Here is a 25,320-nt window from a genome sequence, read left to right as displayed (position 1 = left end):
GCTACCTCTGGCACTGGACTGCATGACCGTGTGCGTGAAGACTACGAACAAATTTTGCAACATAATGTAGGGCCCAGTGTGAGAAATCTGGGTCTCCCTCAGAGGTCATGGGTCTTCCAGCAGGACAATGACCCAAAACACACTTCAATTAGCACTAGAAAAAGCCTTTGAGAGAATGAATAATTTTCTTGGAGAATTTGAGCATTATCTGACAGAATTTCAGGGGTGCCAATACTTTTGGCCAGCAGTGCATGTTCGTGTAAGCCAAGGTCAAAGCGGAATAATTATTGATTTAAAAAAAAATTAAAAACAAAATCACATTGGAGTAGATCCTGAAGACTAAATGAAAATGTATAGTAGTCACTATGATGAAGTTAAATACAACTGAACTGTATTTGAAAAGCTCACCTTGGGATTAACCAATTTAGAGTATTAATACAAATAAAATGACTTAAAATGAGTGAAATTTCACAATCACTATTGTCGGGTATGTATTTCCCCTCACTTGGATTAATCAGATTCTTTCAATTTGACCCCAGATTGTTGAATAGCACACACTCTACGTTGTTACTGCCCATATAATAGCTTTATAAAATGCTATTATAGAGCCAAATGCAGCTCAGATTCTCTTACTTGTGCGGTAGCTTTGGCGAACAAACACATCAGTCCTGCTCAGTCTCTTCTGGGATGACACTTTGCACGGTGCATTGCATAGACAACAGTTTCGACTGGAGCCAATGTCATTACACACCGCCTTATTCGTCTCTTAGGGGCACTCAGAACAATTGTGCCGAGCCCGTCGATACCTCGCGTTTTTGAAGGTGACTGTTTGTTCATGCAAGAGAGAGGAAAACGCATGCGAAAAAAAGGTTTGGTTTGTCAAAATGCCTGCAGGCCATGCATTCAGTCCAATCCAATTTCACTGTTTAAAATGGTTTGGATGCAGGGGTAAAACTGGTCCGGAATGGTCCGGAACACTGTTTCGGTATAAAACTGGGGGGCAGAACGGTACCTTGATCCCAAAAAAATGAGAGCAACTGTCAAGCCTTTATGTTAAAAGAAAAACAAAACTGCCAGGCTGCCACAAACTCATTTCCGAGAAGAAAACAACAAACGTCAGATTTACATACAGAAGTCTTAACAACAAGCCTGATAATGTGCTTGTCTGTTTAATATGCTGATGTACTGACGACATGTGATCAGCATTGATACAGTGAGATGGAAAAGTATCGGAACCATCAAATGTGATCTGATCTTTGTCAAAATCACACAGATGAAAAAACGATGTCTGCCTTAACTAAAACATTTATAGGTTTTCATATTTTAATGAGGAAACTATGCAAACAATGACACTAGGGGGAAAAATAAGTAAGTGAACCATCACATTTAATATTTCGTTGGCACCTTTTTGCCAGCAATACCTTCAACCAGACGCTTCCTGTAGCTGCAGATCAGTCTGGCATATCGATCAGGACAAATCTTGGCCCATTCTTCCCTACAAAACTGCTGTAGTCCAGTCAGATTCCTGGGATATCTGGCATGAATCGCTGTCTTTCGGTCATGCCACAGCATTTCAATCGAGTTCAAGTGTATTTTGTGTTTTGTTTTTCTGAAACCATTCTGAAGTTGATTTACGTCTGCGTTTTGGATCATTGGCTTGTTGCAGCATCCATCCTCTCTTTGGCTTTAAATGTCTGACAGAGGGCCTCAGGTTTTCCTGCAAAACATCCTGATAAACTTTTGATTTCATTCTTCCATTAATGATTGCAAGTTGTCCAGGCCCCGAGGCAGCAAAACAGCCCCAACAATGGATTGGATAATCTTACACATTTATCTGTTAACTAGTCTTTAACACTCAAAACAAGTTGAAGAAATTTACTTGACTAGATTTAAGAAAAAGAATCTTACGACATTGTAAATTTGCAGCGTGTAAAACCTTTTGTGTGTTATAGGTACAGTGCAAAAACACACCTCCTTAAAGCTAGTTAAATTCCCTTGTTTTTTGTGTAAATCTACTAGAAATAAGGTACATTATCTGCCAGTGCTTTAAGTAAATTTTACTCAGATTTCTTGAAATAAGAAAAATAGCTAGCTGACAATAACAATAATAACAATGACAATAATAGTAAGTCTAAGTCTTTTTAAGCAATATATTAGTTTATATACTGTATAATCTTGTTTGTCAGAAATGTTCTTAATTCAAGAATACAATTGTTCAAAACATTATTTGAAGTATTTTTTTCTTGATTTAGGTGAAAATGGACCAACTTTTAAGATGTATGGGTTTAATAAGAACAAATAGTAATGTAAAAGTCCTTGTAAATAGAATAATCTGACGCATTAATCTGTTAACTACCGTAATTTTCGCACGATAAGGCTCACCTGACTATAAACCGCCACCCACCAAATGTGACACGAAAACGGCATTTGTTCATAGATAAGCTGCACTGGACTAAAAGCCGCACCTGTCCTCACTGTGTTATGGGATATTTACACCAAAAGATATCAACCGGTAACACTTCATTCGACAGTGACATCATGCGGTCAGACCAAATGAACCACCATAAAGCTTTGAACCAAAGCTTCATTGCTTCAAGAAGCTTTATTTGGACATCACTGCTCCCTTGGGGGAGATAGTCAACCTCTTCTGCCACCTGCTGTCAACACTGTTGTTGTCCAACATGCCTCTTTGCATGCATTATAGCGCTACAGATAAATAACAATCAAAATTCAGGTTCTGTGCTAATCATTTCTTCAGTTACTGTTCCAGTTGTTTCATTATTCGCTAGTTAGGGATTTGGGAACACTATATTTGACAGTGGCGCGATAAGACTGTCATTAGACAATCATAATTATGACACTGTCATGAGCATTAATGAATGCTTATCACAGTCATTGAGTGTTTTTCGGCAAATTATCTCACTTTTGAAAGGATGTAAAAGATCCTTTCCTTTCTTTATTTTCCCTTCAGGCATGACAAATCCAAACATACATACAGCATTTATGCATTTAAGCTAATTGAATCCCGCCCCCAGTATACCATAGGACGCAGAAAATATCGAATAACAATTTTTGACATTCAGATTGCGTAGTGATTTCAAGTTTTTTTTTTTCCCCATTCCCATTGATTATTCATTTTCTCAATAGTCCATTGTCGATCGTTGCGATGTGCTCGTTGATTAAATCCAGTAGATTAGTTGATAATTCAGAGGTTAGTTCATTCAGTTGATTCGGTCCAGAAGATAGCGAATAGCTGAGGACCGATGGCAGGCCGCGTCCGCCACCCCAGTGGCAGTGTTGGATGTCGCCAGGTCATTCTTCACCTGTAATATGTCATCACAGGCCTTGTTGAGGCTGACATGCACTCCAGCGATAGCGTTGACCGCAGTAGTTGCCAATTCCACCGATCGCTTTTGGCTATCCACTTTGATGATGTTTCGACGAATCAAGTGTGCTCCAAGCCCCTGCAGAAGAATCGCAGCCAGCAGCGCAACAAAAAGAAAAACATCTTCGATGTCTTCCACTTCAAGTGTTGTCAGACATAGTGGCCGCCATTTTCCCCCAGCTATCCTCCACATAACCAGACTTGAAAGTGTTTCCCGGGTAGGCGCGTTGTCCAGGTTCTGACGCATTGTAGAAAAGATCTCGTCCATGGCACTTAGTGATCAATTGACCAGTTCCATGTCATTACAGAATGTCACAACACTACTATTAGAAGTCAACTGTCTGTGCATTTACAGCCAAATGATTATCTGTCCTTGTGATGTCTGGATGAGTTTTGTTTGCATTGGCTTTGAGTCCTTTTTATACCCTCCTTTGTTTTGGGTACAAGTTTGAGTTGTCACCTAGACATCATTTTTCTTTTGTACAGTTCCTATCATGACCAAGAGTTAGCTTGAGTCAGCAACATAATTGTTTAATAAAATTTGTTTATACCTCCTCTTAAAAACAGCCAATGACCCTGAGCTGGTCACTGTAGAATCTAATTTGTTCCAAAGCTGTACACCAGTGAGCTTGACATAAATGGAGTTAGTAACATAATTTGCGGGATGACATCTGTCATCAGCATTAAGTAATGCCCATTATAGTGTCATGTCATAATTATGACAGTCTTATGACACCGGTGTCAAATGAAGTGTTACCAAATACCATAACAAGCAATTAATGAAACAACTGGAACAGTAACTGAATAAATCATTAGCACAAAACCTGAATTTTGATTGTTTGCATGCTAGGAGGCATGTGCTGCTTATTAACCTAAATAAATCAAACAAATAAGCCACACTGGACTATAGGCTGCAGTATTCAAAATGAAGGAAAGATGGAGAAAATTACTTGACTACATTTAAGAAAAATAATCTGATTAATTTTTAATAAATTTGAATTGCGAAGTGCCAAAAGCAGTTTTCTTTGCATTTCTGTGATTTAAGGAGGAAATTCTTGCTCCATTGCAACCTTTATTTCAAGGCGTTGTGGCAAGAAATTGAAGCCAGTTTCATCCCTGATTGGACGTCTATTGCAGACATTGGCAACAAATGAGTTAATACTGCAACATACGTGCAACCTTTTTAAGAACCGCGTCACGCTTTTGACACCCATCGAACCGTCTAGCAGTTTTTCCGTGCTGACTCATGCTCGCGCCGTGGTCATGTCACTTCAGGTGTCGCCTCAGCTTCTGCTCAGCCTGTCAGCATGAATTATCTGTTCAAAAGGCTAGGCAAGAAGAACCGCAGCAGGGAAGGTACAGTGGGGCAAATAAGTATTTAGTCAACCACTAATTGTGCAAGTTCTCCCACGTGAACATATTAAAGAGGCCTTTAATTGTCAGCATGGGTAAACCTCAACCATGAGAGACAATGTGGACAAAAAAAACCAGAAAATCACATTGTATGATTTTTAAATAATCTGTTTGCAAATCATGGTGGAAAAGTATTTGGTCAAGACCAAAAGTTCATCTCAATACTTTGTTATGTACCCTTTGTTGGCAATAACTGAGGCGAAACGTTTTCTGTATCTCTTCACAAGCTTTTAACACACTGTTGCTGGTATTTTGGCCCATTCCTCCATGCAGATCTCCTCTAGAGCAGTGATGTTTTGGGGCTGTCGTTGGGCAACACGGACTTTCAACACCACAGATTTTCTATGGGGTTGAGATCTGGAGACTGGCTAGGCCACTCCAGGACCTTGAAATGCTTCTTACGGAGCCACTCCTTTGTTGCCCTGGCTGTGTGTTTGGGATCATTGTCATGCTGAAAGACCCAGCCATGTCTCATCTTCAATGGCCTTGCTGATGAAAGGAGATTTTCACTCAAAATCTCTCAATACATGGCCGCATTCTTTCTTTCCTTTACACAGATCAGTCGTCTTGGTCCCTTTGCAGAAAAACAGCCCCAAAGCATGATGTTTCCACCCCCATGCTTCACAGTGAGTATGGTGTTCTTCAGATGCAATTCAGTATTCTTTCTCCTCCAAACATGAGAAGCTGTGTTTCTACCAAAAAGTTCTATTTTGGTTTCATCTGACCATAATACATTCTCTCAGTCTTCTTCTGGATCATCCAAATGCTCTCTAGCGAACCGCAGACAGGCCTGGACGTGTACTTTCTTTAGCAGGGCGACACGTGTGGCAGTGCAGGATTTGAGTTCCAGGCAGCGCAATGTGTTACTGATAGTAGCCTTTGTTACTGTGGTCCCAGCTCTCTGTAGGTCATTCACTAGGTCCCCCCTGTGTTTCTGGGATTCTTGCTCATCGTTCTTGTTATCATTTTGCGCCACGGGGTGAGATCTTGCATGGAGCCCCAGATCGAGGGAGATAATCAGTGGTCTTGTATGTCTTCCATTTTCTAATAATTGCTCCCACATTTGATTTCTTTACACCAAGCATTTTACCTATTACAGATTCAGTCTTCCTAGCCTGGTGCAGGTCTACAATTTTGTCTCTGGTGTCCTTCGAAAGCTCTTTGGTCTTGGCCATAGTGGAGTTTGGAGTATGACTGACTGAGGTTGTGGACAGGTGTCTTTTATACCGATAATGAGTTAAACCAGGTGCCATTAATACAGGTACTGGGTGGAGAATTGTTAGACCTCATTAAAAGAAGTTAGACATCTTTGACAGCCAGAAATCTTGCTTGTTTGTAGGTGACCAAATACTTATTTTCCACTCTAATTTGGAAATAAATTCTTCAAAAATCAATCAATGTGATTTTTTTTCCACATTCTGTCTTTCATGGTTGAGGTTTATCCATGTTGACAATTACAGGCCTCTCTAATCTTTTCAAGTAGGAGAACTTGCACAATTGGTGGTTGACTAAATACTTATTTGCCCCACTGTAGAAGAAATAAAAAACAATGAAAATAAATATTAATAAGACTATAATGAGCACAGCAGGGGGTTGCTTGCTTGTTTGTTGACGCCGTCCCTATGCGGACATTATTGAAGGGAGTTTGAGCCAAAGGATGGGAATAGCGAGCTCCAAGATGGATGCAGGCGTACACAGGTGTCCAAATAAAACAACCGTGAGATTTCAGGTGTTGAGTAAATCTTATTTCTGCCAGCCGATGCCCTCAAACTGCTTCATTTTTCCTGTGCACCTGCTTTAATGTGGATTATGAACCTTTACAGTTCTTGCACACTATGCTAAGGTTATAAAAACACTGATTCACTCGCTTTTTTACGCCTACTTTGCTAAAGAGTGTTATTTATGAGACCACCCAAGCGGGTTATTGATCAGCATCTCCGTAACGGAGCTATCATTTTTGTGATGAATCGCACGAGATGAGCGCCGCTAAATTCTGCCCATGTGCGCTTTCGCTTCCCACTTAGCGATGAGTTATGGCGTTCATTTTTTGGGGGGGACGCAGTGTTCGACTGCTCAGCCGTGAGAGGTCAGCGGCAGGTCAACTGTCAAGGGAAAGATGTGAAAGTAATCTCGCTTGTATTGTTTCTAAGCCTTGTTTTTGTCCTTGGGTGAACGTGCGAACACGATAGCGGAGAAACCGATTTTTGATGATCGTTGGTAATTATGCATAAACGCGCTAGTATTTTCCATGAAAGCCTCGACTCGAATGCGGCACCCTTCCGCTGCTTTGCAGTTGAAATCGAGTGAAGGCGAGTGATAAATTCAGCTTATACAGTGGTAAGAAAAAGTATCAACATTTGGGAATATCTCACATTTCTGCATAAAATCGCCATTTTTTTGGTGATCAGATCTTTGTCAAAATCACACAGATGAAAAAAGTGTCTGCTTTATCTAAAACCACCCAAACACATATAGATTTTCAAATTATAATAAGGATAGAACGCAAACAATGACAGAAGGGGGAAGATAAATAAGTGAACTATCACATTTAATATTTTGTGCCCCCCCCTCACAAAATTTTGGCAGCAAAAACTTCAAACAGATGCTTCCTGTAGCTGCAGATCTGTCTGGCGCATCGATCACGACTGATCTTGGCCCATTCTTCTCGACAAAACTGCAGTACTTCAGTCAGATTCCTGGGATGTCTGGCATGAATCGCTGTCATTAGGTCATGCCACAGCATCTCAATGGGTTTCAAGTCTGGACTTTGACTTGGCCACTCCAGAACGTGTATTTTGTTCTTCTGAAACCATTCTGAAGTTAATTTACTTCTGTGTTTTGGATTATTGTCTTGTTGCAGCATCCATCCTCTTTTTAGCTTCACATGTCTGACAACTTTTGAATTCAATCTTCCATTAATGATTGCAAGTTGTCCAGGCCCTGAAGTAGCAAAACAGCCCCAAATCATGACGCTCCCTCCACCTCTACGGTGGGGATGTGGTGTTGATGTTGGTGAGCTGTTCCATTTTTCCTCCACAATGTTGTGTGCTACTCCCAAACAATTCAACTTTGGTTTCATCAGTCCACAAAATGTTTTGCTAAAACTTGAGTGGAGTGTCCCAGTGCCTTTAATGAACATCAAGCGAGCAACAACGTTTTTTTGTTGTTGTTTTTTTTAAAGACAGCAGTGGCTTCCTCCATGTAGTCCTCCCATGAACACCATTCTTGGCTATAGTTTTACATATAGTTGATGTGTGCACAGAGATATTGGACTGTGCCAGTGATTTCTGTAAGTCTTTAGCAGACACTCAAGGGTTCTTTTTTACCTCTCTGAGTATTCTGCGCTGAACTCTTGGTGTCATCGTTGGTGGACGGCCACTTCTTGGGACAGAAGTAACAGTGCCAAACTCTCTCCATTTGTAGACAACTTCTCTGACTGTCGATTGATGAACATCCCGACTTTTAGAGATGGTTTTGTATCCTTTCCCAGCTTTATAAAAATCAACAATCCTTGATCGCACATCTTCAGAAAGCTCTTTTGACTGAGCCATAATGCATATCAGACAATGCTTCTTATCAAGACCATTCTTTCCAGGTGTGTGTTTTATAGTGGGCGGGGCAGCTTTAAACCACTCATCAGTGATTGGGCACACACCTGATTTAAACTGTTTGGTAAAAATTGGTTTCAATTGCTCTTTGTCTCCTTTGGCAGAGAAAATAAGTCACTTATTTTTCACCCTTCTGTCATTACATACTATCTTCATTAAAATAAGAACACCTATAAATGTTTGGGTAGTTTTAGTGGTTTTAGTTAAAGCAAACAATGTTTTTTCATCCATGTGATTTTGACAAAGATCAGATCACATTTGATGGTGATTTTATGCAGAATTATGAGAAATTCCAAAAGGTTCAGATAATTTTTCATACCACTGTACGTAAAGATCTGCGGGCGAATGAGCAAAGAGATGGTTATTAATGTAGAAGTTTCCACTCAGCGTGATTCATTCTCACTGAGGGGTATGAGATGCTATATGTAACAGGGGGGTGGGAAAGAGATTCAGTTCAAGTGACAAGATACCGGCTTTAAACGAAACCATATTTCTGTTCGTAGAAATTAACGGAATTCGCATTCTGGAATAAAGGGCAGGCATCGCAAGGCCAGTGCACTCATCCATCTTCCCCGCCCTCGCGGCCCTCTATGACACCTAGAGGCGCTAAATCTTCCTACCTAGCACCGGACGTTAAGGATGGCCGACAGGCGATTTGACAGTGCTCGTGAACAGAATATGGGTGCGAGTAAAGCTTCACTTTGTGCTGACTCTCCAGCTGAGGTGCATAAATATGCGCACACGCCGCATTCAATTTGCATGCTCAATGATTCATTAGCCCCTTTCGCACATGCCCATCTGAGGGACCTTTTTGTTTTTTTTTAAAGAGATACTTTATTTATCCCATGAGGGAAATTAGGTTGTCACAGCAGCAATATTCTACGATATATGCGCTAATATAGGAGCAACCAAGCAAGTAAAAAAAATAAATACAAGACCAGAGAATTGGCACCAGTGGGTCTGGACTCGAGTCATAAAATTATACAGTTTAGCTCTAATATTAGAGTGCGATACATGCACAGAGGTATTCGACAACTATCTATACGCCCAGTACAGTAATACCCCTTCGCTTCAACGAAACCTCAGTATTTTCATTAGGCACCTGAACACATGTCTTATGGCTCACTTGATGCAGGTTTGAGGTCAATTGATTTTTTTTTTTTTTTTTCCTTGGAGGACGAGCCTGTCTCTGTGCCCAGTAGGGGGCGCCAGGCCTCACGGGGAATATTTTAATGCAGTCGTGTTCAGGCTGAGATACGTCACATACGTGGCAGATATGAAAAAGATTGAACCTAGGATCAGGGAGTTAATTGTCATATACTGAATTTGGGGTGTTGCCAAAAAAAAAAATGTCCGACTTTGGCACCCCGCCCAGGTCAGGCCCATGATGAACTCACCATTTTGAAAACTTAAGATGTCTGTTACGCCCCAGTCTAGGGGAATCAGGACGCAACATGGGGTGTGCTCCTCCCGTCAAACCCTCACCCAGAAAAGCCAATGAAAACGCAAAAAAAAAATCAAGAGCAGTTTCTTTATTTGGCTCGAAGGGAGACAATCGCCAAAATAACAAACAAAACAATCTATGAAAACCCTGTCTTCCCTAACAAAAGAAAAAAGGTCTAAAGACATTTCCTTTACCTACCTCCTAGCAACAAAAATAGGAGAAAACTGTGCAAAACAAAAAGGCATCTCCCTCCTACATTACTGCTCAACTATTCACACTATATACAAAGGTTATATGAAACAGGAATCACTGCTGGAAAGCAAACACACGAACTGGCGTTTCTGAATGCTGGTCTGGCTGGCGAGGAGGTCGAGTGCTGGTGGCAAGCTTCTTAAATAGGCCAGGGAGTCCACACCTTGGCCAATCAGGGGGCACTAATCAGGAGTGGCTGAAACAGCAACACCTGCACCTAATTCATTCAATCAGCCACCCAACTCACACACACACCAGTGGAAAAAAGCAGTAAAAAAAGAATAATTGACCCACTGGGTCATAACACCCCACCACCTAAAAATCGGACATTTACTCCCCAATGTAAATGTGCTATTCAGACTGCTGTAATGTAACTGGTGCTTATCGGGCTTTAGAAAAGTAACAAACTGTGCGATCAACATAAGGGTCATCTTCCTGTAGGAGTACAGCACCTGCGCCAAGGGCACTGGCGTCGACCTCAATCTCATATGTGTAATGAACAGTCTTACCAATTTTAAGGAGGGTCCATCTAACTCCGTAGGGACCAATGTCTCAAATGTGCACCCAGTACCCGATATTAATTTCACATTCAATCCAAAATACCTGATTTCCTGTTGGGTTTGGAATATACAACCCCTAGAAAAGAGTATCAGACAAGCACTCACTTAGACATTTTATCATGTAGAGCAAACTCGGATAAAAAAAGCTTGAAAAAACTAATTAGTTCAAAAGTGCAACTCTTTAGCTTTCAGAAACACTAAAAGAAATGAATAAAAAACATTGTTGTCCAATGTCTCTTGTCCAATTCAGATTCTTGACACCTTGTCCAATGTATATTCTTGACTCTTGACAAGTTGATGATGCTGGAACTTTTGTTTGGTGCTGTTCCAGTGAGATTTACAAAGATGACTGCCTGAAGAAAACACCAAAATTCCCTCAGGCCTAGATGATATGGGGCTGCATGTCAGGCTAAGGCACTGGGAAGATGGAGTGTTTACACTGAAGTTTAAGACAGCTTTCTTATCCCTTTAATTAAAAATGTTTGTCATTTTCCAAGATGACAATGCATCATGCCACGGAGCTAAAACTGGTAAAACAATCCTTGGAGAAAGACTAATACAGTCAATGTCATGGCCTCCAAATAGCCCAGAATAGGGTTGAGATCTGGGTTGAGGGAATTTTGAGATCTTCTTCAGGCAATCATCTTTGTAAATCTCACTGAAACAGCACCAAACAAAAGTTCCAGCATCATCACCTTGTCAAGAGTCAAGAATCTGCATCGGACATTTACTGACCACCACAATGTTTTTAATTCATTTCTTTTTGTGTTGCACTTTTGAACTAATTCATTATTTTTTCAAGCTTTTTATCGGAGTTTGTTCCACATGATAAAATGTCTGAGTGCTCGTCCTTTTTGCTAAGCGTTGTATAACTGAGGTCATTATACAATGCAAATAAAATGCGCGAAAGTTGGTGGGGACAATTTGAGCATCCTGAAAAGTTGGTCGTGTTTTGTCTGTACTGTTCCGATGCAAACCTACGCCGTCTAAGCAAATTCAAAGAAATGTCTTTGCCTGATAACAAAGAGGGCTAAACAGAACTGAAAAGGCAATGAAATCTGAACTTACTGATGGACCTTTCAGACATTTATTGAATGCTGGAAGATTTGTAAAGCTTTTTATTTGGTCTTTGTATATACAGTATATAGCAGATTTTCACCTATAGCGGTTGTCTGGAACATATCCCCTGTGATGAATTGGGCTTTACTGCACATCAAATGACACACAAAAAACAGGTTTAACTCTTGGTCTTGCACTATAACAAGCCACATAGGAAATGGCCGGGCTACGTTTGAAATGAGACATCGCGTACCCTTTTAGAAGACATCTTCATGCAGTCCCCCCTCCCCAGCAAGTCTATTTTTCGCTCACCTGCATCTGAGTGAAGAAGCGACTTTATTTCACGATATATAATTCATCCCACGTATGTCTATTTTAGAAGTGGTGGATCCGGGTAAAGCCCATTACAGCGACTTTTCTCCGCCAGCTAAAGCTCTGCCATGTGTGATGACATTGAGAACGGGAAGGCAGACTAGATATTGCCACCCAGGCAAATTTATACGCACATTTATGAGGTGTCATCCAAAAGTTCCACGTTGGGCAAAGAGAGCATTGCCGCCAGGTAGCAATCTATGTGGTGCGTTGTGCCAGCAGGCCCGCGGCACAGAGTAGAATCCGTGGAAGCCACGTTCTGGCACCTCCAATAGCGACATTTCAGTGCGAATTTCCCTTTCGTGAGCCATAAATCACAAGTAGGTAAGGCGGGAAATGCTGGAGAACAAAAATGTATTGGATGGGTGGCAAGTGTTAATACTATCATTCTCCTGCTATATTGCATATTAGATATTTATTGGATTTTTAGAAGACTTACTGAGAGGGATGAAGTAATTTAGTTAGTGGAGATCCAAAATGTGCCTGGGTGGGGGTCTGCACACTAGGGAGTGGCAATCTCGGTGAACTATAATGTAATAAAGTCACCAAAGTTCTTATTTGCCTCAGTACAATGGATTCACTTTATCCTTTCCATCAATTTTAATTCAATATGATCCGATTACGGTACTTCCACTTGAAATCCATTTTATACACAAACACGCACGCAGTGCAGTACGAAAACCAAGGGCGTAGGTTTAGTCTCAACATTGGTAGGAACGATATAACAGTATAAGCCGCATATAGACCCTACTCACATGACATCACAACCACGCCTCCGCGCCATATTGTCCGTCTACTCGTCGTTTTGACGCATTACCGCTACGTAAATTCCTCCTATTATGGCGTATTTTTCTGCTCGTTAACATTAATAATCAAAATGGTGAAGGCGTGTGTGGCGGTTGGTTGCGATAACAGAGAAGATAGACGGAGAGACTTGAAGTTCTACCGTATTCCGTGAGACCCGGAGAGGAGAGCGAGATGGACTGCTGCAATTCGACGAGAAAACTGGGCTCCAAACGATTACCACAGATTATGTAGTAGTCATTTTATATCTGGTAAGATGCATTTAATATATATTTAGAGGGTTTTGGGCTGACAACCACAATTAAGATCATTGCGAGGCTAATCGCAGACAACATACAGTTTCAAATTCAAGATGCTTATTTCTTCCACCATTATTACATTTTGAATAATATTTAGCTGGTACCAAGTGAAAGAAGCTGGCCTCGTCTACGGATCATCAGTTAAACAGGTGTGCCCAAACCTTTTGCAAAGGGGGCCAGATTTGGTGTGGTAAAAATGCGGGGGGCCACCTTGGCTGATTTACATAGAACAATATATTTAAACAAATTTTAGCAAGCCCTTCTGTGTGTCACATTTGCTTTATTATTATTATTTTTAAATACATAATTTCAACAATCTCGTCTTTGTGGCGTTCTCTTTCGTCACTCGGGCTTTTGCGAAATACTGCTGCTGTGAAATTAAACTGGCTTCAAGTTGCTATAATTTCTCGCTGCATATCTTCCCTGTAATGTTGTCGTACATGTCAGTGTGTCTTGTTTGGTAATATTGCGTCACATCGAACTTCTTGAAAACAGCGACTGTCTCTTTGCAAATGAGACACAGTTGTTGCGTGTTTTATTGAAGAAATAGTGCAATATCCACCTATCCTTGAAGCGTCGGCCATCGCAGTCAACTTTTTTTTTATTTTTTTTTTATTGTCGCCATTTTAGAAATCACACGGGGTAATGTTGCTTAGAGTGCTGCTCTTAATGTTTTTCAAACTTTCGGGAGAATAGGCTGATTTTGTGTGGACAAGATAGTTGTAGATATCAGGGTAGCAGATGACAGGCAGACAGGGCGAAGACAGCGGGTCGAAAAATATCGATTTAGGCATCAAAAATGGATCGACTGAAGCTTTTCCACATAACGCCTTTTATGCAACGTATCCAATGAGTTTACAGCGTCTTAAAGCACCGGGGCTTCCATGAATTGCTCTATAAATTGAACGACTAATTAAAACCATTGAGAATAGGGCTAAACAGAGACGGACAATATGGCGGCCGGATACAGCGACACGTCATTCGGTGACGTTGGTGAGTAGGGTCTATACACTTTTTTTGCTGGGGACGGGACATTTATAAGACCAAACAGACTGGGTGAACGAGGGTCAGAGCTACATTTCTCACCAACATGAACCTAATTAATTGATAGGCTCAATAATCAAGGCAAAATAAATCTGTATTGACTGCTACTAACTTTCCTGTGTATTGGTTCAGGTGACGCACCGTTTTAAAAAACTACTAATGAAACATTTTGAAAACTTCCAGAATAAATGTCTGGATTTTATTAGCAAATTTAAATTGCAATATCTGAACACAAATTACAGTGGGGCAAATAAGTATTTAGTCAACCACCAATTGTGCATCTTCTCCTACTTGAAAAGATTGGAGAGGCCTGTAATTGTCAATATGGGTAAACCTAAACTATGAGAGACAGAATGTGGGGGAAAAAAAACCCAGAAAATCACATTGTTTGATTTTTAAAGAATTTATTTTCAAATCATGGAGGACAATAAATATTTGGTCAATACCAAAATTTCATCTTAATACTTTTTTATGCACCCTTTGTTGGCAATAACGGAGGCCAAACGTTTTCTGTAACTCTTCACAAGCTTTTCACACACTGTATGGTATGTTGGCCCATTCCTCCATGCAGATCTCCTCTAGAGCAGTGATATTTTGGTGCTGTCGTTGGGCAACATGGACTTTCAACTCCCTCTGCAGATTTTCTATGGGGTTGAGATCTGGAGACTGGCTAGGCCACTCCAGGACCTTGAAATGCTTCTTACGAAGCCACTCCTTTGTTGCCCTGGCTATGTTTTTGGGATCATTGTCATGCTGAAAGACCCAGCCACGTCTCATCTTCAATGCCCTTGCTGATGGAAGGAGATTTTCAATCAAAATCTCTCGATACATGGCCCCATTCATTCTTTCCTTTGCAGAAAAACAGTCCCAAAGCATGATGTCCCCCCCCCCCCCCCCCCATGCTTCACAGTGGGTATGGTGCAATTCAGTATTATTTTTCCTCCTAACAAGAGAACCTGTGTTTCTACCAAAAAGTTCTATTTTGGTTTCATCTGACCATAACACATTCTCCCAGTCCTCTTCTGGATCAACCAAATGCTCTCTAGGGAAGCGCAGACGGGCCTGGACGTGTACTTTCTTCAGCAGGGGGACACGTCTGGCAGTGCAGGATTTGAGTCCCTGGCGGCGCATTGTGTTACTGATAGTAGCCATTCTTAGTGTGGTCCCAGCTCTCTGTAGGTCATTCACTAGGTCCCCCCGTGTAGTTCTGGGATTTTTGCTCTTGTTATCATTTTGACGTCACGGGGTGAGATCTTGTATGGAGCCCAAAATCGAGGGAGATTATCAGTGGTCTTGTATGTCTTACATTTTGTAATAATTACTCCCACAGTTGATTTCTTTACACCAAGCGTTTTACCTATTGCAGATTAAGTCTTCCCAGCCTGGTGCAGGTCTTGGCCATATTGGAGTTTGGAGTGTGACTGACTGAGATTGTGGACAGGTGTCTTTTATACTGATGAGTTAAAACAGGTGCCATTAATACAGGTAACGAGTGGCGCCTCGTTAGACCTCATTAGAAGTCAGACCTCTCTGACAGCCAGAAATCTTGCTTGTTTGCAGGTGACCAAATACTTATTTTCCACTCTAATTTGGAAATATATATATTTTTTTAAACCAATGTGATTTTCTGTTTTTTTTCTTCACATTCTGTCTCTCATGGTTGAGGTTTACCCATGTTGACAATTACAGGCCTCTCTAATATTTTCAAGTAGGAGAACTTGCACAATTGTTGGTTGACTAAATACTTATTTGCCCCACTGTATTTTAATATACATAAGAAATACAAACTTTTTAATCATCAATTCTATAATCCATTTATAAAAGGGGAATCCTTGATTCACTACATTTCTTCCAGGTTGATTAACGTTAACAGTAGAAAACATACAGGAGGATATTTCTCTCAACGCAGCTACCTCCTTGAGTTCGAGAAATTCACACAGATTAATGTTATGCTAACTCTGATGAAGGGCGGACTTTCAGTAGCAAAATTAGTGGTGTGTTCCCCACCTCCACATCATTGACATCTTTTTACATTACTTACAGTGGCTTCTGCTGGCGAGAAAAAAAACTAATATCCCTCGTCTTCAAAGGGGGCGGAGGAGGCGGCATGTTGTATTTCTGTTGGGCTATGAATGCGTGTGTGTTTGTGTGTGGGGGGGGGGTCAAGTAATCAGCCAATCAAACGTGCGTTTGAGGGGGGGAAAAATGGACTGGCACATTCAGCGAGTGAAAAAGCGGGTCAATGTAAGTCTGAAGCTAATGAAAGTACTGTAATTCACCTAATAATGGTCGGGTCAATTCTTCTTAAAACATATGGGAAGACAATCTAAATGACCAATATAACTGAAGCCATTATATAATGCAAATAGGGTTGCTTAAAAGTTAGTAGGGACAATTTCAGCATCCTGAATAGTTGGTAGTGTTATGTCCCTACCGTCCCTATGCAAACCTACGCCCTTGACGAAAACACATACTTGTATGAGCTGAGCATGACTGTCCTGATTTGTAATTGTGTGTGTGTCACAACTGGCTTTCAGTTTCACATTTCTCCCCACCCCCGAAGATGTTGCCACTGTTTATCTTTTTCATCCAACTTTTTTGTGCACCAACCCTGTGGGTTTTTTTCAGCTGTGTCCTCTCCTCCACGTTGTCTTTGTCTGTCAAGTGCATAGACGACACGAGAGGCACAGTCAAAGTAGTGAAAAGACGGGAGCCCCCGCATTTTGCCACTTAGATTCCCGGAGAGAGAAGAGGTCATTGCAGATGCGGCAAGCCACCTCACTCTGCGTTTTCTCCTCCTTTCTGCAGCGATGACCTTTCTCCGGACCCGTCAGTGGGGGAGGAAGGGAAGGGAGGAGAGGGGGAGCTGCAGAGTGAGGCCCCGTCACAACCGCAGCCCCAACAGGAGACGCCGCCGCCATCGCAGCCCGAATGCGAGAGCCCCCAGGCGCAGCCCTCGCCACCACCGCCCGAAACGGAACCTGAATCCGAACCTAAGACGGAAGCCGAGCCAGAACTTCTCGATGATGCCCTGGATGAAGAGTTGCCACAGGAAGCTGTGGACCAAGAAGATGTGGAAGAAGAGGAAGTGAAAGAAAAGCAGGAGGTGCAGGATGCCCAGGAAGAACTCAAAGTTGAAGAAGTGGAAGAAAAAGAAGAAGCAGCTGAAGTTGAGGAAATGAAGGAGGAGGAGGAAGATGAAGGCCCAAAAGAAAGCAGCACTGCGAGGAGAGCCAGCCTCCACCACACGGCGTCGCCCCTGAGGGTGCAACGCAACGGGGCCGGTTCGCACTCGGCCACCTCCGACTATGAGCTCTCTCTTGACCTCAAAAACAAGCAGGTAGGGAATGTTTGGGAAGGGGCGTGTGTGGAGCCTGGCCAGTTTTCTGTTCTTCTCTTTTGGCACCAGTGGACTGGCCAAACTGTATCTGCTACATCATCAGCATGATCATCATCATCATAACCATGGATCCCCATCATGCTTCTGTCTATTCTGTCACTAGAAGGCTGGAAATGATACATTAATTAAAAACACAGTGATTCTCAGTGGATCTTCCACAGAGAATAAAAGGCACGTGACTGTCCCTCATCTTGTACTGATGTATGTCTATGAAAATATTCTAGAAATGTGCGTTCCCTTTAACAAGTCAATGTCTTGTCCTCCTGCTGTTCCATCAACCAAATCCATTCAATTTCAATTCATCTTCATTTGCCAGGACCCTCATCTGCCATTTGCCCTATATTGTTTCATATCACTCGACTAACCCAGCATCCTACAAGGTCTTCATGCAGGTAAGCTTATTAAGTGCCACTTGGACACAATACAATACGAATCTGACTGGTTTTTGAGTTAGACTCATTAAGAACTTACAGTGGGGCAAATAAGTATTTAGTCAACCACCAATTGTGCAAGTTCTCCTACTTGAAAAGATTAGAGAGGCCTGTAATTGTCAACGTGGGTAAACCTCAACCACGAGAGACGGAATGTGGAAAAAACAACAACAGAAAATCACTTTGTTTTAGTTTTAAAGAATTTATTTCCAAATTAGATTGGAAAATAAGTATTTGGTCACATACAAAGAAGCAAGATTTCTGACTGTCAAACAGGTCTAACTTCTTCTAATGAGGCTCCACTCGTTACCTGTACTAATGGCACCTGTTTTAACTCATTATCGGTATAAAAGACACCTGTCCACAACCTCAGTCAGTCACACTCCAAACTCCACTATGGCCAAGACCAAAGAGCTGTCGAAGGACACCAGAGACAAAATTGTAGACCTGCACCAGGCTGGGAAGACTGAATCTGCAATAGGTAAAACACTTGGTGTAAAGAACTCAACTGTGGGAGCAATTATTAGAAAATGGAAGACATACAAGACCACTGATAATCTCCCTCGATCTGGGGCTCCATGCAAGATATCAGCCCGTGGCGTCAAAATGATAACAAGAACGGTGAGCAAAAATCCCAGAACCACACGGGGGGCCTAGTGAATGACCTTCAGAGAGCTGGGACCACAGTAACAAAGGCTACTATCAGTAACACAATGCGCCGCCAGGGACTCAAATCCTGCACTGCCAGACGTGTCCCCTGTTCGCTCGAGAGCATTTAGATGATCCAGAAGAGGACTGGGAGAATTTGGTATGGTCAGATGAAACCAAAATAGAACATTTTGGTAGAAACACAGGCACAGAACACGGAAAGAATACTGAATTGCATCTGAAGAACACCATACCCACTGTGAAGCATGGGGGTAGAAACATCATGCTTTGGGGCTGTTTTTCTGCAAAGGGACCAGGACGACTGATGTGTGTAAAGGAAAGAATGAATGGGGCCATGTATCGAGAGATTTTGAGTGAAAATCTCCTTCCATCAACAAGGGCATTGAGATGAGACGTGGCTGGGTCTTTCAGCATGACAATGATCCCAAACACACAGCCAGGGCAACAAAGGAGTGGCTACGTAAGAAGCATTTCAAGGTCCTGGAGTGGCCTCGCCAGTCTCCAGATCTCAACCCCATAGAAAATCTGTGGAGGAGTTGAAAGTCCGTGTTGCCCAATGACATGGAGGAATGGGCCAAAATACCAGCAACAATGGGTGAAAAGCTTGTGAAGAGTTACAGAAAATGTTTGGCCTCCGTTATTGCCAACAAAGGGGGCTTAACAAAGTATTGAGATGAACTTTTGGTATTGACCAAATACTTATTTTCATCCATGATTTGCTAATAAATTCTTTAAAAATCAAACAATGTGATTTTCTGTTACATTCTGTCTCACGGTTGAGGTCCACCCATGTTGACAATTACAGGCCTCTCTAATCTTTTCAAGTCGGAGAACTTGCACAATTGGTAGTTGACTAAATACTTATTTGCCCCACTGTACCTATTTAAGCCTGTTTTTGTAGAACTCTTCAGTCTTTACGGCGTCGTCGCGTCAACAGAGCTGTAGATTGCTTCCATTGATCTTCTGCCCATAGAGAGAAGTGCACGTGAGATGCATCTTCCAATCAATGAGGGACTAATTGGAAGTGCAGGGTGATACCTTGATTGCAGCAACCTAATGATTGACAATCAATTTGTGCGGCATTTGCTTAAAACCCTTGAAAAAGTTTATTACCCTTGTCGACCTGACCACGAAGAAAAGAAACGTCATGTCTGATGGAAAACTGACACATAAAACAGGGTCATGGGTTCCTAATCTTTTGAAGGCTTTGCTTGACGTTGGAAAATATCTCGCATCGATAGCTACGACACTGAAGATTCATCAGCAAAATGATGACTCTTTAATTATCTCTGCTTGGAATAGGAGCGTTACGTTGTGTCACGTCCCACTTCTTGGAGTTGCATAATCAGCTCGTTAATCATGCAGATGTTTCTGCGCTTTAAGACATTTGCATGAGCACGAGTGCAGCTAATGACCCCTTGATTCTCCTCCCAAACGCAGACCCGGCCTCAGCGGTCCATCTTGTGTGTGTCGTGATAACCAGTCCTTGTAGCAATGAGTCATGGTCGAGTGTTTAGGTGTTTTGTAACACGGTTTGACCTCCAGTTGTATTCAAAACACTGAAGAAGCAGCTTATATTGTCAAGAACATCCATCACTACCTGGTGCCTAGATAAGTAAGAATTATTTGGGTAGCGTGGAAGAACTTGGGCTTTAAATGGTCCATAATCATCGTGAACTTCCTTCAACCTCTCTTTTCTTGCAATTATCCCAAGTAGCTTTGAAGTCTCTTTCAAATATTCGCATTCCTTTTATCCTCCCGTATAACGGCTCCTTTGAAAATGCAGTGTTTACTTTGCCCTTATAGCTTAGTTTACCGTGGAAAATGCACGGGTTCAATCTGCCCTTTAAAATCGATTGAGCGAGTCCGGCCCGTGGCGACACGGATCTGCAGATTAATCTCTTTCCATCAGCGCTTAGTGAAGTGATCAGGAGCCTGAGTGACTACCCTCTGCTGAAGAGGCGGGACTTCTTTCCCATCATGTCTTACCATGTCCTCCCCAAAGCACCGTTGACCTGTCATTTTTCATCTTTGCCTGCTGGAATAGTCCTAATTTGTCGAGTATAAATGCTTGGCTAGTTTTAATCCTCTTTCTTACCTTCATGGTGACTGTAATTCCAAATGTGTCAGACAGGCACAAAGGGAGCAGCGTGTCCTCAAATGCTTTCTTTAAAATCCCTGACCCAGCTTACGCAGAGGCCAAAACGGGAATAAAAACCAGCAACACTTAATCAATCGACTTTATATATTTTACTCCGTCAAGGGCGTCTCGCCAGTTTCTTTGGATAACAAGGGACACTTTTACGAACAGCTTGTAAAACGATCGAGGTGCCGTATTTTGATGCATGACCGCGTCATTCAGCAGAAAGTATTATTGTCGTCAAAATCAGTGCCTCTTTGAATGACTTAAAAGGAGTACGGCAGTTGAGCATCTTTATCTCTCTAATGACATCTTCATTCTCTTGTACGCTACTTGAGAGTATGTTTAGTACGCGAACAGTTATCTCAGCACACAAAAAAAGTCCACTTATGGCTTAAATGAGGTTCAGAGCGGCAACAAAAGTATGGTCGTTCATTAAGTCTAAACGAGAGAAGGGTCAGAGGCTTTCAAAAGATGTGGGCCGCAAAATGTGACTTGCCAAGATAAGAGCTCGCACTTGGGTGTTTCCAGAGATACACGTGCCACGATTGTTCTGCGAAAGCGCGGGGGTTTCATTAAGTATTTGAGCGTCCGCCAGACAACGGCGCGCGGCGTCTATCAGTTTCCCACAGAGTTTCAGCCATCTTTCGCAGGCGAGATTAATGCCGCGTTCGTTTTCAGACAATTTAAAAGACCTCTCTGCGGAGTTGGCTGAGGTTGGCTTTTTTCAAGGAAATGAGAGCTTTGTACAGATGCTAAGAATTGGCTGGTTATTTGTTTTTTGAGGTCAACCCACACAGGCGCAGATCAGTTCAACTCTCTGGCTTCATGACCTCTCATTACCTCCATTCATGTTCACTTCCGCTAAATGCTCTTCCTATTTACTGTTCAGCGCCATTCATTCCTATCCTTCTCAGTCTTGCTATTCATCTTCAATGCGCCACCAAGATTTGATAACAGCAGCGGTCTTAGTAATTATGTTCATTGCCACTGTCCCCATTTGGCCTCACTTGGCGAATGTTGGAACTTGTGATGGATTGTTTCCTTTTCATTCCCTTGAAATGATACTTTGAATGCTTGATGAAGCTCCTGTCCCGTGTTCATCAATTTACCTCTTTTCTACTTTTCTTTCCAGATCGAAATGTTAGAGCACAAATACGGCGGCCACCTCATTTCCCGCCGCGCCGCCTGCAAGATCCAGACAGCCTTCCGCCAGTACCAGCTCAGCAAGAACTTCGAAAAGATCCGAAACTCCCTACTTGAGAGTCGTTTGCCGCGCCGCATATCCTTGCGCAAGGTGCGCACCCAGAACACTGAGGGCTTCTCGGCTGAACGGGCCCTGGCTGAAGGCTGCAACTTGGCGGGCATTCCTCTAGTGAGGTCGCCGTCGCTGCCCGCTTCAGTGGGCGGGAACCTGACTGATCTGGAGGACTCCTTCACGGAGCAAGTCCAGTCTCTGGCAAAGTCCATAGATGATGCACTCAGCAACTGGAGCCTGAAGACTATGTGCTCGCTGCAAGAAGGCGGCGCTTATCAGTTTAACGCGGCAGGAGAGGGTGGCGGACTTGGAGATTCAACCATTCATCAAACCATGCTGGACCCCGGCGACCTGTCCAAAAGTGCCAGCAAGCTCATGATGGCCTTCCGAGACGTGACGGTCCAGATCGATAGTCAGAACTTCCGCGTTTCGTCTTCCGTCATGGAGTCTGTCACGTTGGGAGGCTGCGCCCAGCAAGAGGGAGCTGAGTCAATCACATCCAACTCCACTCCTCAGTCAATCCCATCTGCAGAAACCCCGGCTCCCCCATCGGCTGAGCCCATAGATCCCCCACCGCCCCCCCAAGAGAACCCACCTCTCCCTGAAATGGATATATGTGATCAGGATATGGAGTTTCCCGCTCCCCCTCCCAGTGAGGAAGAGCTCAGCGGGGAAGACCCGCTTCCCTCGACCCCCCTAGACAAAATGGCTCCCCAGGAGGAAGACGCTGTGGTAGTGCCACCTCCACCCGAGCCCCCCAAACCTACCCCTCCGGCATCCGAACCACTCGGGGTCAATCGTAGCAGCTCGGAGACTGCAGACAACAGCTCAGAGCAGATGAGCAGTAGTAGCGCCTCAACAGAGGCTCGCTCCACGTCTGAGGCCTCCTCCAAGGAGGCGCTGCAAGCCATGATCCTCAGCCTGCCGCGCTACCACTGCGAGAACCCCGCCAGCTGCAAGTCGCCCACGCTGTCCACCGACGTCATGCGGAAACGCCTCTATCGCATTGGCCTCAACCTCTTCAACGTGTGAGTACCCACCGCTGTTCTTTTTACTGGACACTGGTATCGTTGCATCTTCATTAGGGGTGTAACGGTGCACAAAAATCTTGGTTCGGTACGTACCTCAGTTTTGAGGTCACGGTTCGGTTCATTTTCGGTACAGTAAGAAAACAAAATGCAAAATATAAATGTGCTATAAATGGGCTAGTTGTTTATTACACACGTTTGTCCTTTCAACAATAGGAACATTAGCCTATACAAAGCTAGAATTCTGCTCATAAAGTAGCAGGTATTTAAAGATAATCCAACAACAATTTGCCTTTCAGACCCCGCGTATTGGTCAGCTTTCTTTCTGAAAGAAAGAAGAAAAAAGAAGTCCTGTGTTAAAGAGGAAAGCAATCCTAATGACTAAGATTTTAACATGTATTTTACAAATGAAATGCCTCAATGAATCATTTATTTTTCTTATGAATGGTTTTCAAAAGCTTTTATTGGTGGATTTTCTCAAGTTAAAACGCCACACAGAAATTAATGAATTTAATTGTGTAAGCAGGATCTCTGTAATATTCTTATTATTTAATTACAGGTGTTTTAGCTCATTTCAATTTATTTTACTTAAGTGGGCTATTATTTTATTATGTGTTCATATTTTACAAATGTGATGTAGTATTCATTTATATTGTATATTTTATGTTATATAACTTCAGTTTCTATGTGAACATTAGTTCCTACTTGTTTTGTTGTGGTAGGAGGGTTTTGTATTGAACACTGGGCCGTGTTGGTTATTATTATAGCAGAGAAGACGGCAGTAAATCAACAAAGACAAGTCAACTGTGCCCCGATCTACCACTCAAGAGATCTGATAGACTCAAAAAGTGGGTTACGATTGCATATTAGTTCTGCCAAAAACTCTTACATCGGCAAAACGTCCTACATTAGTCGAATTTGACACCCAAAGTACTACCGTGCGCTCGAAACTTGTTTTGTTTAGATGCATACAGGAATAACGTACTAAAAAAATGCCTGCAGAAAATACTTAAATGTAGTTATATCAAATAAGGACGGTTTAAATGCGCTACGTCAGGGGTCACCAACCTTTTTTGCACCACGGACCGGTGTTATTTGGGTCTTTTTTTCACGGACCGGTGTTCTGACAAATTTTGCAACCCCTCAAAAATTTCAACGATGCGGTTCTGCGCATGCGCATAACGTTAAACATAGCCGCAAAATGCGCAAATGCAGCGATTCCAAAGTAAACGCTACAAACTTTCTTGGAAGAAAGGAATATTAACTTACGTTTGGTCATGGAAGGACTTGTAGAAAAGTTCTCCTCAGATACATCCTGCCATGTTAGCTGCACACAACAACTGCACACCGCTCTCATTATTAACGACTTCGCCTTGTCGTTAAGCATTAATTAAGAAGCCCGCTTCACAAAGATACGATGTTGGAAATTGTAGTAAGGTTTTCAATGCTCTTGTAGCGATGTCAGGATATTCCTGAATGACTTTAATCCAGAACTTCGGTAGAATTGTCTCAACTGTAAGTTTAATAAAGTCTGCCGTCATCTCAACAAGTTTATCCTCCTGTTGCACAGACATGCTCGAATCACTCAGTTCATTCACAAACGGGTCACAAATCCACTCCTTCGCAGTTCGTGGGTCATCGAGGTTGTAGGCTCGTCAGGTGCGCTTTTTGCCGTAAAAATATCTCCAAAGATATCTGTTTTCCAGTCATCTTCACTTGTGTGGGGGCTAATTATTTCCTGGAATAAAGTGCTGCGCCCGCGGCCTAGTAATACGTTATTATCGAGGACAAGCGCACATAGATATACAGTGGGGAGAACGAGTATTTGATACACCGCCAATGGGTTTTCCCATTGGCAGTGTATCAAATACTTGTTCTCCCCACTGTATATTATATACACAAACAAGATGTACTGCTAGCAGTCCAATCAATGGATTTCTATCGCGACATTCTGATCAATCCTGTAGTATTATATCTAGAGTAGACGGGGATATTGGTGTGTTAAGCAGGGGCACAGGGTTAATTCGGCCAGAATACGGTCGTTATTAAATTATTATTTCCGTGCGGCCTGGTAGCAAATGGGCCACGGACCGGTACCGGTCCGTGGCCCGGCAGATGGGGACCCCTGCGCTACGTGACTAATGTGGTCAACTG

At 42.5% G+C, this 25,320-nt stretch overlaps 1 protein-coding gene across 6 annotated transcripts in view; it reads left to right on the top strand.

Annotated features, from left to right (window-relative positions):
• The window catches only part of iqsec3a (IQ motif and Sec7 domain ArfGEF 3a), a 114,433-nt gene that overhangs the window by 31,991 nt on the left and 57,122 nt on the right, over positions 1 to 25,320 (top strand). For 4 of the 6 annotated variants that reach the window (XM_057855285.1, XM_057855284.1, XM_057855287.1 and 1 more), the window contains exons 3-4: positions 17,049 to 17,580; positions 22,016 to 23,166. In XM_057855285.1, coding sequence (XP_057711268.1) covers positions 17,049 to 17,580; positions 22,016 to 23,166 — 1,683 coding nt within the window. The remainder of the gene's footprint in view (positions 1 to 17,048; positions 17,581 to 22,015; positions 23,167 to 25,320) is intronic. The other 2 variants (XM_057855289.1, XM_057855288.1) reach the window with 1 other exon arrangement.

The sequence above is a fragment of the Corythoichthys intestinalis genome, chromosome 13 (assembly GCF_030265065.1).
Source record: "Corythoichthys intestinalis isolate RoL2023-P3 chromosome 13, ASM3026506v1, whole genome shotgun sequence".
Classification (NCBI taxonomy): domain Eukaryota; kingdom Metazoa; phylum Chordata; class Actinopteri; order Syngnathiformes; family Syngnathidae; genus Corythoichthys; species Corythoichthys intestinalis.
Note: the sequence above shows the minus strand (reverse complement) of the source record. Positions and strands in the feature narration are given on the sequence as shown.